Raw genomic sequence first — 15,001 nt, 5'->3', positions numbered from 1 at the left:
GTGCTCATTGCCAATGGATGTTGTTGCTTTTAGGCATTTTCAGTGAAATACATACTTTAGAAAGCAAAACAAAAGTTCATACTATTTCCATTTTATACTTAATAGTATAGATTTATACTTAACTTTGGTTTTATACTTGTGTCTTTTTTTCCTTATGCTAAACATTTGTTTCTTAATACATTAATTTAATTACTTATTTCTTCATTGTGTAATATACTTACAGTAGTACTACTAAAAATGCCAGTATTGCTATTAGCAAGAAAATTACTAATGAAGGTTTTTTGGTAGTTCTTTTTGTTCTCAGGGTATATCCCATTAGGGATGAATAGTCAAAATTCTGTCTTTTTAGTACTTGAAAGAATTTTATTCTCTGTCCTACTGTCTTCTTATTCAAGGAAGTCAGCTGATTCTAGAAAGAGGAAGCACTTGATTAAAGGTGAAAATCCATGGCAAGCTTTAAGTAGCAATGTATTTCCTTAAGGGACCTACTATTTGAGCAAAATAAATTGGGATTGTGATTCCACTTACTGAAATTGCTTTGCTTGTTCCAATTAAGAACCTATGGTGGCTTTGAAATATGTAGTCAAATTCTTCAACATTCCTCCCTTCAAAAGATGGAGCCTGATTCCTCTCCTCAGGAGTGTGGGCTGGAGTTTTAGTGACTTGTTTCTAACAGATAGAATATGGCAGAAGTATGTGATTTCTAAGGCTAGATTAACAGGCATTGTAGCTTCCTTCTAGATCTCTCTCTTGATTCATTAACCCTGAGGGAAGCCAGATATCATATTGTGTGGACACCCAAGCAGCTCTATGGAGAGGTCCACATGACAATGAAACCTGGCTCCTGCCTATAGCCATGTGAGTGAGCCATCTTAGAAACAGGTCCTTGAGCCCCAGTCAAGCTTTTATATGATTATATCCCCTGTGAACGTCTTGACTACAGCCTCATGAGAGAACTTCAGATAGAACCACTCACCTATGCCAGTCTCAGATTCCTGAAGCCACTAAGTTTTGGGGTAATATTTAAGGTAGCAATTTTTTAGGTAGCAAAAGCTAAGTAATGCAGAACCTAAGAGTAGGTTTAAAGCTGGGGTGCTTCAGAATTTAAAGCAGGCTTCAGAATTCTTAGTGTCAGGCTACAGAAGGAATTGATAAATGTGGATAGTTGGTGAAGTAGACTATCCATTGTATAAAACAGGCTGCCAAAGCAACATATTCACTCCCTTGGGATCACTAACCTGGATTTCCAGAAGAGGAAGGCCTTTTCCCTTCCTCCATTCCTCTTTCTCCTTGATCCTAAGTCCCTCTTATACTGCATGGTTTATTATTGACACAAAATCTCCAGAGATAAACGCCACAGCCCTTTTCCTGAAAAGAAATCAATGCATTATGTATTTTCTTTGCTTAACAAAATGTCAATATCCAGGCATAAATCCTTTATCTTCCTATACATAGGTTGTGCTTGAATATGAATTAAAGATTTAATTGTATCTAGTGTTATTTTCAACTTACCTATCTAGCATTAAATTACCACAATAAAGTAGTTTGAAAAACAGAATAATCATATTGCTTAGCCTTAAATAATTTTTTAAGGATTTGGCTTATATTGTCCCTGCATGTCATATGGCATTTTTGTCTCCTAGACAGGTTATAGCTTTTCCAATCAGATTGTGTCCTCTGTTGTTCTCAACGACTTATACTTTCAAAATTATAGTTTTTTGTGCCATTTGTATGATGTGTGGACCATTTGACCATAAAGTCTTGAAGTGATGAAAGCAATGGGAGTGAATAGAGAAATATTGGCAGAGCTTGGTGTTCGCCATAGTGTTTCCAGTACCAGTCTCTTTAGTAAACCATGTTGGTTTGTGTATTTCATTTATGAGAGCTGTTAGAAGTGCTATTACTGTCACCCTTTTCACTACATATAGCACATGTGTGCATCTGATGATGCCATTATGTCAAATAAGATGAATATTGTCTGTATATAGGCTGAACAAAGAGAAACTTATGCTTTTACTTTGGACTGATACTGTGCACCCTTTTTTCCTTCATAAATGAAGGTGCAAGGGCTTATGATTTTTTTTTTTAAGGTAAAAGATAAAAGTTAGAAACATGTCAAATATTAGGTATAGATCAAATCTATCAAGCCACTGTGCACTAACTTCTAGTTTACAGGTAACACAGAAAATAATGGAATAAGTTAAATGTCTCCAGAAAGAAATAATCAGTATATCCAGAATGTGGGACATTCTGCGAGAAAAATTGGCCTGGACTCTATCAAAAGTCAGTACTTGAAGAAAAAATAGTAGCAGGGCAAATGTGAACCAAGATTGGATCCTGATTCTTTCAAAATAGCTATAACATATGTTTGTGGAGCAGTTTGGGAAGTATAAGTGTGGACTCGATATTGGATGGTATTATAGAATTTATAGTTAATAGCCTAAGTGTGGTAATGATATTATGGTTGGGTAAGAGTATGGTCTTAGGAGATGTACACTTAGGTATTTAGGGATGAAGTGTCATTGTATTTACAACTTATTTTCAAATATTTTAGCATTTTTATGTATATATGTATATATTCAAACATTTACATACATATATGGAGATGTATGCATATATGTGTGGGAGTGGGGAAACAAATATTAATTCTTGGCTCCAGGTGAAGGGGATATTGGTATTCATTGTATTGTTCTTTCAGCTTTTTTGTGTGTGTTTGAAAGTTTTAAAATATAAGGTATAGAAGAAAAAAACTGTTATAATTCATTCATTTTTAAACAGATTTATTAGCTCAGTTGGTTAGAGTGTGGTATTATAAACAGATTTATAGATATATAATTCACATACCATAAAATTCACCCATTTGAAGTATACAATTCAATTGTTTTTGGTATGTCAGAGGACAAAATTACAACAAATTTAAAGCTCTCAATTGTGTTGTCAAAAGAAGTATTTGATGTTACTTATACTTAGAGTTGTATGCTAGCACATATTTACAGTAGTATACCCTTTGTCTGGGCTCCCTTACGTGAACAATCTTTTCCTAGGTGGCAAAGTTACTTCTTTTGAATGGAGCCAATCCATTATCTAAAAATGACAATGGAAAGTGTGCTTTGGATGAGGCCCAGGATTTACGTATGAAGCGTCTCATTGAGAGATATGTTCCTAAACATAAAAAATGTCTCACATCAGGTAAGATTAAACTGCCTTGTTATAGCTGTTCATCACGTTTGTATAGAATTACGGAAATTTAATTTAGAAATATAGAAATTAAATTTATTTTCCCCATAAGTTTTGAGAAAATACATTTGGTGGTGTTTTTGCTCCATTCTTTTTTTAAAAAAATAATTAATTAATTAATTTTTATTTTAACTTCTCAATATACAATGCAGTTGATATTCATGTCGCTTTACCCATTCCTCTTTCCCCTCTCCCTCCCCCTGTCTACACCATATCTGATCACTTGTCTTAACAAGTTCAAGGAATTGTTCTGATTGTTGTGTTGTCTTCTTTCCCCTACTGTTTATTTCTTTGTATATTTACTTACTTGTTTTTAGCCCCCACAAATAAATGAGAACATGTGGTATTTCTCTTTCTGTGCCTGACTTGTTTCACTTAATATAATTTTCTCTAAGTCCATTCATGTTGTTGTAAACGGCAGTATTTCATTCTTTTTTATAGCAGAGTAGTATTCCATTGTGTAGATATACCACATTTTCCATATCCACTCATCTGATGATGGACATTTGGGCTGGTTCCAGCTCTTAGCTATTGTAAAGGGTGCTGCAATGAACATTGGAGAGCAGGTATACCTTAGACTTGATGATTTCCATTCCTCTGGGTATATTCCCAACAGTGGGATAGCTGGGTCATAGGGTAGATCTATCTGCAATTGTTTGAGGAATCTCCATACCATTTTCCATAGAGGCTGCACCATTTTGCAGTCCCACCGGCAATGTATGAGAGTTCCCTTTTCTCCGCAACCTTGCCAGCATTTATCATTCACAGTCTTTTAGATATTAGCCATCCTAACTGGAGTGAGATAGCATCTCAGTGTGGTTTTGATTTGCATTTCCCGAATGCTGAGTGATGTTGAGCATTTTTTCATGTGTCTGTTGGCCATTCGTATATCTTCCTTTGAGAAATGCCTATTTAGCTCTTTTGCCCATTTAATTGGGTTACTTGTTTTATTGTTGTAAAGTTGTTTGAATTCCTTGTGTATTCTGGATATTAATCCTTTGTCAGATGTATATTTTGCAAATATTTTCTCCCACTCTGTTGGTTGTCTTTTAACTCTGTTAATTGTTTCTTTTGCTGTGCAGAAGCTTTTCAGTTTGATATAATCTCATTTGTTTATTTTTTCTTTGGTTGCCCATGCTTTTGGGGTCGTATTCATGAAGTCTGTACCCAGTCCTATTTCCTGAAGTGTTTCTCCTATGTTTTCTTTAAGAAGTTTTATTGTTTCAGGATGTATATTTAATTCTTTAATCCATTTTGATTTGATTTTGCTATATGGTGAGAGGTATGGGTCTAGTTTCATTCTCCTATATATGAATATCCAGTTTTTCCAGCACCATTTGCTGAAGAGGCAGTCTCTTCCCCAGTGTGTAAACTTGGTTCCTTCGTAAAGATCAGATGGCTGTAGGTGTATGGGTTGATTTCTGGATTCTCTATTCCATTGATCAGTGTGTCTGTTTTTATGCCAGTACCATGCAGTTTTGGTTCTTATAGCTTTGTAGTATAGTTTAACATCAGGTAGTGTTATGCCTCCAGCTTTATTATTACCTTTTTTGCTCAGGATTGCTTTGGTATATGTGGTCTTTTGTTATTCTGTAAAAATGTCTGGATAGTTTTTTCCATTTCTGCGAAAAATGTCATTGGAATTTTGATGGGGATTGCATTAAATCTGTAGATCACTTTGGGTAAAATGGACACTTTGGGTAAAATTGGGTTAATTCTTCTAATCCAAGAGTGTGGGATATCTTTCCATCTTCTTGTGTCCTCTTTAATTTCTCTTAACAGTGGTTTGTAGTTCTCTTTGTAGAGATTTTTCACATCCTTGGTTAACTTTATTCCTAAGTATTTTATTTTTTTGGTGGCTATTGTAAATGGGCAAGCTTTCTTGATTTCTTTTTCTGCATGTTCACTAGTGGAGTATAGAAATGCTACTGATTTTTGTGTGTTGATTTTGTATTCTGCATCTTTGCTGAAATCGTTTATCAACTTTAACAGTTTTTTGGTAAAAGCTTTAGGCTGTTCGATATATGGGATCATATCATCTGCAGACAGGGACAGTTTGACTTCATCTTTTCCAATCTGGATGCCCTTTATTTCCTTCTCTTCTCTGATTGCTCTGGCTAGTACTTCCAACACTATGTTGAATAGGAGTGGTGAGAGTGAGCATCCTTTTCTACTTCCTGTTCAGGATGATATTGGTAATGGGCTTATCATATATGGCTTTAATTGTGTTGAGATATTTTCCATCTGTATCTAACTTGGAGAGAACCTATCATGAACAAATGTTGAATTTTTTCAGATGCTTTTTCAGCATCTATAGAGATGATCATATGGTTTTTGTCTTTGATTTTATCGATGTGGTGTATCACATTTATTGATTTGCTATGTTGAACCAACTTTGCATCCCTGGAATGAATCTCAGTTGACCATGGTGGATAATTTTGCATATGTGTTGCTGTATTCTGTTGGCTAGTATTTTATTGAGGATTTTTGCATCTATATTCATCAAGGATATTGGCCTGTAGTTTTCCTTTTTAGTTGTATCTTGTCTGGTTTTGGTATCAGGATGATGTTTGCCTCATAGAATGAGTTTGGGAGAATTACCTCTGTTTCAATCTTTTGGAATAGTTTGTAAAGAATTGGTATCAATTCCTCTTTGAAGGTTTGGTAGAATTCTGCAGTGAACCCATCCAGTCCTGGGCTTTTCTTTATTGGGAGACTTCTGATAACAGCTTCTTCTTTTATTGTTATTGGTCTGTTCAGATTTTCTATATCTTCTTGGCTCAGTTTTGATAGTTTATATGTGTCCAGATATTTTTCCACTTCCTCCAGATTTTTAAATTTGTTGGCATATAGTTATTTATAATAGTCTCTAATGATTCCTTGTATTTCTGAGGTATCAGTTATAATATCACCATTTTCATTTCTAATTTTTGTTATTTGGGTCTTCTCTCTTCTTTTCTTTCTTAGCCTTGCTAAAGGTTTGTCAATTTTATTTATCTTTTCAAAAAACCAACTTTTTGTTTCATTGATCTTTTGTATCATTTTTTGGGTTTTAATTTCATATAGTTCTGCTCTGTCTTAATTATTTCTTTCTGTCTACTAACTTTGGGTTTGGATTGTTTTTGTTTTTCTAGTTCTTTAATTTGAAGTGTTAGGTTGTTTACTTGCCATCTTTCCATTCTTCAGAAGTAAGCATTTAATGCAATAAATTTCCCCCTTAAAACTGCTTTTTCAGTATCCCACAGCTTTTGGTATGATGTATCATTATTTTCACTAGTTTCAATAAATTTTTTGATTTCCTGTTTAATTTATTCTTGGACCCATATGTCATTAAGTAGAATGTTGTTTAATTTCTGTGTGTTTGTATAGTTTCCAGAGTTTCATTTGTTGTTGATTTCTAATTTTAATCCATTGTGATCTGAAAAAATACATGGAATAATTCCAATTTTTTTGAATTGTAACCAACATGTGGTCTATCATAGAGAATGTTCTGTATGCTATGAGAAGAATGAATATTCTGAGGTTGTTGGATGGAATGTTCTGTAGATATCTTCCAAGTCCAATTGGTCTAAAGTGTTGTTTAGATCTGGTGTTTCTCTATTGATTTTTTGCCCGGATGATCTGTCCAATGTTGAGAGTGGGGTGTTCAGGTTCCCTGTTATTATGGTTTTAGTGTCTATCTCATTCTTTAGGTCTAATAGTGTTTGCTTTATAAATCTGGCTGCTCCAATGTTGGGTGCGTATGTATTTGATTATGTCTTCTTGATGGATAGATCCTTTTATCATTATAAAGTGGCCTTCTTCACTTCTTTTTATGGTTTTTAGTTTAAAGTCTATTTTATCTGATATAAGAATAGCTACTCCAGCTCGTTTTTATTTCTATTTGCATGGTATACCTTTTTCCATCCTTTCACTCTTTGTCTATGTGTGTCTTTATAGGTCAAGTGAGTCTCTTGAAGGCAGCATATTTTTGGGTCTGTCTTTTTAATCTAGTCAGTCAGTCTGTGTCTTTTGAGTGGGGAATTTAATCCTTTTGCATTTAGAGTTATTATTGAAAGGTGTTGATTTATTCCTAGCATTTTATTGCTTTTTGGTTAGATGTCTTAAGTATCTTTTGTTCCTTTCTTTCTGATTTTCTTTTTGTCATCTGTTTGTTGGTTTCTTGGGGTGATAGATCAACTATTTTTTCTCTTTATTGTTAGCCTTTTTGTTTTATTGGTGGGTTTTGTTCTTTCTTGAGTATTAATGGCAGTGATGGTTATTTTTCAGCTATCAAACCTAGTACTCCCTTGAGAATTTCTTGTAAGGCTGGTTGTGTGGTAGAGAACTCCTGCAGTTTTTGTTTGTCTGAGAAATATACTATTTGTCTTTCATTTTGGAAGGATAGCCTCGCTGGGTAAAGTATTCTTGGCTGACAATTTTTGTCTTTTAGCATTTTGAATATGTCATCCCATTCTTTTCTGGCTTTTAGGGTTTCCGATGAAAAGTCTGATGTTAGTCTGATTGGAGCTCCCTTATAAGTGACTTGCCACTTCTCTCTTGCAGCTTTTAAAATTCTCTCATTGTCTTCGAGTTTTGCTGGTCTGACTATAACATGTCTTAGAGAGGACCTTTTTTGGGTTGAATGTGTTTGGGGATCTTTGAGTCTCCTGAATTTGAAGATCTGTGACTTCCCCTATACCTGGGAAGTTTGCTGCTATTATTTCATTGAATATGTTTTCAATGCCATTTCTTTTTTCCTCCCCTTCTGCAATACCCATGATTCGAATATTTGAGTGCTTAAGGTTGTCTGTCATTGCTCTTAGATTTCTTTCAATTTTTTAAATTCTTTTTTCTTTTGGTTTGCCTGTGTTAATTCAAACAGCCCATCTTCAAGGTCAGAAATTCCCTCTTCTGCTTGTTCTAGCCTGCTGGTTAAACTCTCTGTTATGTTTTTTATTTTGTTGAATGAGTCCTTCAGCTCCACAAGCTCTGCTACATTCTTTTTCAGGGCATTAATTTCTTTGTACTTTTCTTCTTTCAGGTCTTGTATATTTTTTCTCATTTCATTGTGTTGTCTAATTGAGTTTTGTTGTATCTCATTTAGTTTCCTTAGAACTATTGCTCAAAGTTCCTTGTCAGTCATTTCAAGGATTTCCTGTTCTATAGGATCTAGAGCTTGAGAGTTTATTTTCCTTTGGTGGTGTCATACTTTCTTGATTTTTCGTATTTCTGTTATCTTTCCTTTGGTGTTTAGTCATTGTGGCAGGGAGTATTGCAGTCCACACATTCCACCCTGATGTCTGGCCTGGATCCTGCAGAGATTGCCAATTCTGGGCAGTGTGAACTGGCTTGGGCTGGGGGTCCCATGGCACCTGCCTGTTCCAGCACAGCTGGCTATAGGCATGTGGGCCTGGTGTCTCTTGGGCCTCACTGAATGGCAGGGACTGGCCTGGGGTTGGGGTCCCATGACACGGTGCCTGCCTGTTCTGGCATGGCTGGCTCGGAGCATGTGGGCCTGGCGGCTCTCAGGCCTCCCTGGGTGGCAGGGACTGGCCTGGACTAGGGGGTCCCGTGGCACCTGCCTGTTCCAGTGCAGCTGTCTTGGGGCGTGTGGGCCCAGCAGCTCTTGGGCCTCGCTGGGTGGCAGGGACTGGCCTGGGCTGGGGGTCCCGCAGTGTGGTGTCTGCCTGTTCCAGCACAGCTGGCTCAGGATGTGTGGGCCCGGCAGCTCTCGCTTCTCTGGGTGGTGGGGACTGGCCTGGGCTGGGGGTCCCCTTGCGTGCAGCACCTGCCTGTTCTGGCATGGCTGTCTAGGGCCGTGTGGGCCTGGCGGCTCTTAGGCCTTTCTCTGCTCCATTCTTTTAATAAAGCACATTGACTTGTTTGCAAATGCACATAATGGAAGGTAGAGCTCTAAAAGAAAAAAGAAAGGTAATAGTTTTCCCCAGGTTGTGCACAGTGAACAGTTTAGAAACCTTTTATAGAGTTCTGTGTTTTTCCCCTGCAGTCCTTGACTGAACAACATGATGCAATGTAAATTATATTTGGTTGTATACTTTTCAGTGAATATGACCAGGATTGTTTATATCCATTTCCTAAGAATCTTTTCTTATGGCTATACTTTTTCCCTCCCATCCATTACACTGTTAAAATTGAACTGCAAAAGAATTTGATCTGTAGTTATCAATGAAAATATGATATAAAAACAATTTAAATACATGGCATATTCTTTATATTCTCTTTAATGTATCTGTTAAATTTTTGAGTAACATCACAACATTTTCTGGTCAAAACCCTGCAATAGAACTCCCTTTAATCTAGAAGAAAAGCCAGTATCCTTACAATGACCTGTAAGTTCCTGTATCAGCTGGCCACCCTACTGGTTAACCCCTTCTACCACTTTCTACCTCCATTATTCAGCTTCAGTCACAACTGGCCTCCTTGCTATTCCTCAGATATGCCTCCCTCACTTCTTTCAAGTCTTAGTTCAAATATCACCTTCTGAATTAGACATAGACTACCCTATTTAATACTGTGATTCCCCCCTTCCTACCTTTCCTACATTAGTTATATATCGCCACATAACAATTACTCTAATATTTTGCAGCTTAAAACAACAAGCGTGTATTCTCTGGTACAGTTTCCAAGGGTCAGGAATTTGGGGCAGTTTAGGTGAGTGGTTCTGGATCAGGGTCTCTCACAGGTTGCAGTCATCTCAAGGCTCAGCTAGGGCAGGAAAATCCACTTTCATGCTCACTCACATGGTTTTTGGCAGACCTCAATTCCTTGCTGATTGTTGGCTGGAGGCTTCAGTTACTTGCCACATGAGCTTCTGCATAGGGCTGCTGACAACCTGGCAGCTAGCTCAGAGCAAGTGATGTAAGAAAGAGAAAATGTGCCCAAGACAAAAGCAGATCTTTCATAACCTAATCTTGGAAGTGATAACCATCACTTTTGCCATGTTCTGTTTGTTAGAAGTGAGTCACTAAGTCTGGCTCACTGCCAAGATAAGCAGAATTAAGCTCTACCTCTTGAAGGGAGGAGTATCAAAAAATTTATGGAGGTATTTTTAGAACCACTACACTCAACCTGACCCCTCTTACCTTGCTCTACTTAGCCTTTTCCCATAGCACTTATCACCTTCTAACACATCAGACAATTGCCTTATTTTTTGTTTTCTGTCTTCTTCCTCCAGAACTAAGGAACACGAAGGAAAGGATCTTTGTTTTGTCTACTTATACCAGGCCTTCAGTAAATGTTTGTTGAATAAATAGTATGTCAGCCCCCTGAAACAAAAACAAAATAAATTCTTTCCATTTGAGAGATGTGTATGTGCTTCATTCATGTTTATTAAACTATATTTTAATAAAAATTTCCCCAAGAGGTATTTTCTCCCAAAGTCTTTTAAATATTATTATCTTTAACAACAGAGACTTCTGCCACTGGAATTTCCCCTTTGTGCACAGGAAAGTTTAGTCTGAGAATCTTCCTAGACATAAGTTGGGTGGTTCTCCATACAAGTCCTGCAATTGTCTCTGATCAGAACAAAACTTAGGCTGGCAGTGGATACCCATCCTTGGCTAAATCTCTGTGTCTTCCTGTGGACAAATAACACAGCTATCCCTGCAATATCAGTTCTTTGATACAAGTGTTAAGAGTTTTGTTTAAGAGTTCTTTGGTGACAAGCAATCTACTTCAGGCAGAAGAGGGAGGTTCTTGGCAGGACAGCTCAAGAATTAAAGAAAAAGATCCAGGCCTTAAAAAGGTCAGGGGTAAGAGCAGCTCCAGATCTAGGCAGCAGGAACCTATGGACTCTGGCTGCCTATCAGGACAAGTACTGGGCAGTGAAAACAATAGATGCTCGCTAACCCACCTCCATTGGAATTTATGGGTTTTTTTTTTTTTTTGGATGATCACTCATTTATTCATTCATTCAGAGCTTGCTGTGTGTCAAGCACTAAACAGTGTTAGAGCTTAATAAAACAAAATAAATAAGAAACTGATAGCAAACAATTACAATGTATAATAAAGAAATGCTTATGCCCTGTGAGAGTACAGAAAATAGACATGTAACCCAGACTTCTGCATGTTTAAGAGGATAACAAGACAGATGTTACATATATATCATAGTTAATGAGTAAGTGTCAACACAAACCCTTTGATAAGTCTATCAGGAAAGATCTTTTCCTGATCTAAATGGTTTTAAATGAAATTTAAGTACATCCCCATCCCCCTGGTTTCTATTTAATATAAGACAGTTCCTTCAATTATTGTTAGGTGTGTATGCTATTGAAAATAAGGTGCAACACAGCAGTCTGGCTAGGATCATGAGACTGGGTTTTCCTAGTGCCTAATGAATGCATTTTATTATTTTATAGCCACTTATTTTATAAATCATTTACTTGCTCAAGAAATATAATAGAACACCATTGACTAAGAATTAAGACCTGGATCAAAACACCCTACTTTTATAATAAAGAGAGAATTTCATTGATAATTGAAGGCCACCAAAAGGCAATTACTTAATGGTTCTTTAGAGCAAAAGACTTTCTCCCTAGTAGCCAAATTGTACCAGAAGATAAGAGAGACAGACATAACTTGTTGAGGCAAAGTGTATCAAACACTTTGTGATAGATTATTAAAACAACCATATTTATATTTCAAGTATATGAAAAATTGCAAATAAAATATCCAGTTAGAGAGAAAGTATTTATATTTTTAAATTTTTGCTTTGATAATTTGCTTAATTGCTTTACTTCTCTATTTTACGATCGCATGATTTCTTTTGCTCTTCTGGGAGTGCTTTCTCCAGCATTCTAGCCCTTTCTCCAATTCCAGAATCTCCTGTTCACCAATGCTCACTTCTAACCTATACATACCCAAGGGAATTTCTTTCATGGAAAGCAATCCCAAACCTTTCTCCTTAGGACTTAGTTCGCACTCTTCCTTTGTGAGAGAATTTACAAAGCTGAGTTGCATTATGATGCTTTACCAGATGGTTTGAATATTTATTGAGTCTGAACTTTCAAATTCTGTCATTATTTATTAGCCTACTTTCCAATATAAGTGCAAAATTTGTTCATTTAAAAGAATATCTGTATGCTTATACAATCAGTATTTATTTTTGAATTCTAGTTGAAGAGCTTTTAATTATGGGACTGATGAATAAAGAACCTTCCTCATATAAAATATATTTGCTTCTTTTCTGTCTTAGAGTAAAATACATCTATTTTGGTACAGGACAAGGATTAATTCTTACTAACTTTATAGCCATTGATAAATTAACATCCCCAATTTTCTCATTGTAAATTTGGGCTTTTAACACCTAATCATCTACACGGATATAATGGGATTGTTAGTGCGAAGACTGGAGTCAATGTATGTAAAATATCTCAACACAGTACCTAGCACATGACAGGAGCTCAAAGTGACAGAGGGAAAAGAATACAGCTACACCAAAACTCATCACCTCAAAATTTATATTTGTATAAGTTGGTTATACTAGAGAATGTAAAGTCTTAAAACTGAGAGGAAATAAAAGCCCCTTTCTTCCTTCAGGTTCTCTTAGGAAACATACCTGACAAGGTGGTGACCAAGTTTGGAGGAGGCACAGTGTCCTTTACATTCTTAGAAAATAAGAATGATAGCAATAATAATAATGGAGTACTTACTGTGTCCCAAGAATTCCTTCAAACTCTTTACATGTATTATATAAGTTAATCTTCATAACTATTCTTTAGGGTAGGGAGTATTATTAGCTTTCATTTATGGACATGATATGGAAGCAGAGACATTAAGAAACTTGCCCAAGATCACCCAGCTGGTAAGGAGATGAGACAATATTGAAACTCAAGAGTAAGACTCAGGAGTAAGTGCGCTCCCAGCCCTATTGCTTGTTAGAAGGACATTCTGTATGCTTTTCCTCACCTGAATGAGGTCAGTGGATGAATGTCAGGCTTCATTATGCACATTATAATTTGACTGTTATAATGAAAATTATTCTCAAGAAATAAATTAAATCATTCTCTTATCCAATTATATTCTTGCTAAAATATTTTACATTAGTAGCTTATAATGTATTTAAGGGACTTTGTATTCTTTATGTATCACATCTAAGATGTTCGTTCATTTATTCCTTCCTGTCCGCTATTCCTTTGCGCAAGGGGTTGTTTGTAGGTTTTTATCTTTTGTGAGCAAATGCTTATATAGGTAACTATAATTCCACCTTCAGTATTTAAAGGACACAATGAAAGAGACACTGAAGTACTTTCCTTTTATTATCAACCTAGTTTTTTTCCCCCTATGCATTAACAAGGTGATTGACCTTTTCCTTCCATACATATTTCACTTTGAAGAGAATATAGCATTGAAACTAAGACCTCATTAAGCAGACCTATTAGGAAATGATACTAATCTAATTATGAAAGAATTTTTTTGCCTTATAAAAGTAGCTTGCACTCAGTAGCATAATCTTCTGAATGAAAAGGGCATATGAGGATATATCTTTTGGGAAAATAAAAAATATTGAGATCAGTACCCATTATTAATATTAGTTATTTTGTTGGGTCTGTTTGCTTTTCCTATAGAAATGTTTTTAGCTCTCTCATGATAGTATTTGGTTTCTAATAAATATGGAAATTGTAAATTATAGGCATGTTATATTGCTAATTTTAATAAGAAATGTTTGCATAATTTCACTCTTTCCACTTACTTTTCTCATGACCAAGGACTTGTGGGTTTCAGAAATCTGGAGTCTGACCACCAGAAGATGTTTTCATTGATCTTCTCTTTTTGTTTACAGCCCAAAGGAATAGTGCTGACCTATTAGACATAAAGGATGTACACCAGCACAAGGTATATGTATGTTTAGTAATAAACATTTTTATAGGGATGCAGTTGCTGGTTATTTTATAGATCATCAGAGGGAAAAAGACTGCTGAAGCATTAGTTACAAATAGTGACTTCACCTTTGCTTTTAAGACACTCCAGAATAATTACATGAGAATCAGAGGGTTCTGGGCTATTAGTTTGAAAAGTAATTGAGTAAATGTAGCATATCCGGGCACACTAGTGTATTGGCAACCATTTCCTTTCTCCTCCTCTTCATGGAGCCTGAGGTTTATCAATCATGTCAAATTTCCTCTGACCTAAGCACAGTATAAGAGTCAAAGGTGTCAGTCCATCCCTTCAAACTTTATACGAAGGTACATCGAAAAGTTTATGGAAAAATAGAATTAAAAGATCATGTGAATCTTTTCATGAACTTTGTGAAGTACCTTCGAACGGTGGGCAGTTACTCTTCATCTGGGATTTGAGTTGTAGCAAGTGAGAGGAAGCAGTGTTCCTGTTTTAATCTTAGCAGCCCACAATAATCTTTGTATACAGACCAACTTAGAAGCATATCTGTCTTCTTGTTTTTAAATCCCTTCTTCCATTGCCTTACCTATAGTTCTCCCAGATACCAGAGGAAGAAACTCTCCTAATTCTAGCTCTAGCTATATAATATTTGGGAGAGGAAACTGTTTCTAAAACATTCCTGTAAAGTTTTTTTATCTGATTAGTTTAAAACCCATAAAAATTATGCATATTAAAATTTTTTATTATGCTTAGTAAGATTAATAGTGCTAAAATACTGGCAAAAAAGAATTAAAATGTACAGTAGAAAATAAAGATTAGTACACATACTGAGTCTAAGTCTATTTCATTTGCGTTTCTTCTGTTAGTCTACTTTTCTGAAATATAAGAGTGGATATATCCCAGCAGATCTTGTGGTTAGATCAAA

The 15,001-nt window shown here is 35.9% G+C and overlaps 1 protein-coding gene across 1 annotated transcript in view; it reads left to right on the top strand.

Annotated features, from left to right (window-relative positions):
* Positions 1 to 15,001, top strand: part of ANKRD31 (ankyrin repeat domain 31) — a 148,214-nt gene that overhangs the window by 74,907 nt on the left and 58,306 nt on the right. The window contains exons 12-13 of the mRNA XM_063087604.1: positions 3,045 to 3,189; positions 14,021 to 14,073. Of these exons, the coding sequence (XP_062943674.1) occupies positions 3,045 to 3,189; positions 14,021 to 14,073 (198 nt within the window). The remainder of the gene's footprint in view (positions 1 to 3,044; positions 3,190 to 14,020; positions 14,074 to 15,001) is intronic.

This window comes from Cynocephalus volans, chromosome 2 (assembly GCF_027409185.1).
Source record: "Cynocephalus volans isolate mCynVol1 chromosome 2, mCynVol1.pri, whole genome shotgun sequence".
Lineage (NCBI taxonomy): Eukaryota > Metazoa > Chordata > Mammalia > Dermoptera > Cynocephalidae > Cynocephalus > Cynocephalus volans.
The sequence above is the reverse complement of the archived record's forward strand: the minus strand, read 5'-3'. Positions and strand labels throughout refer to the sequence as shown.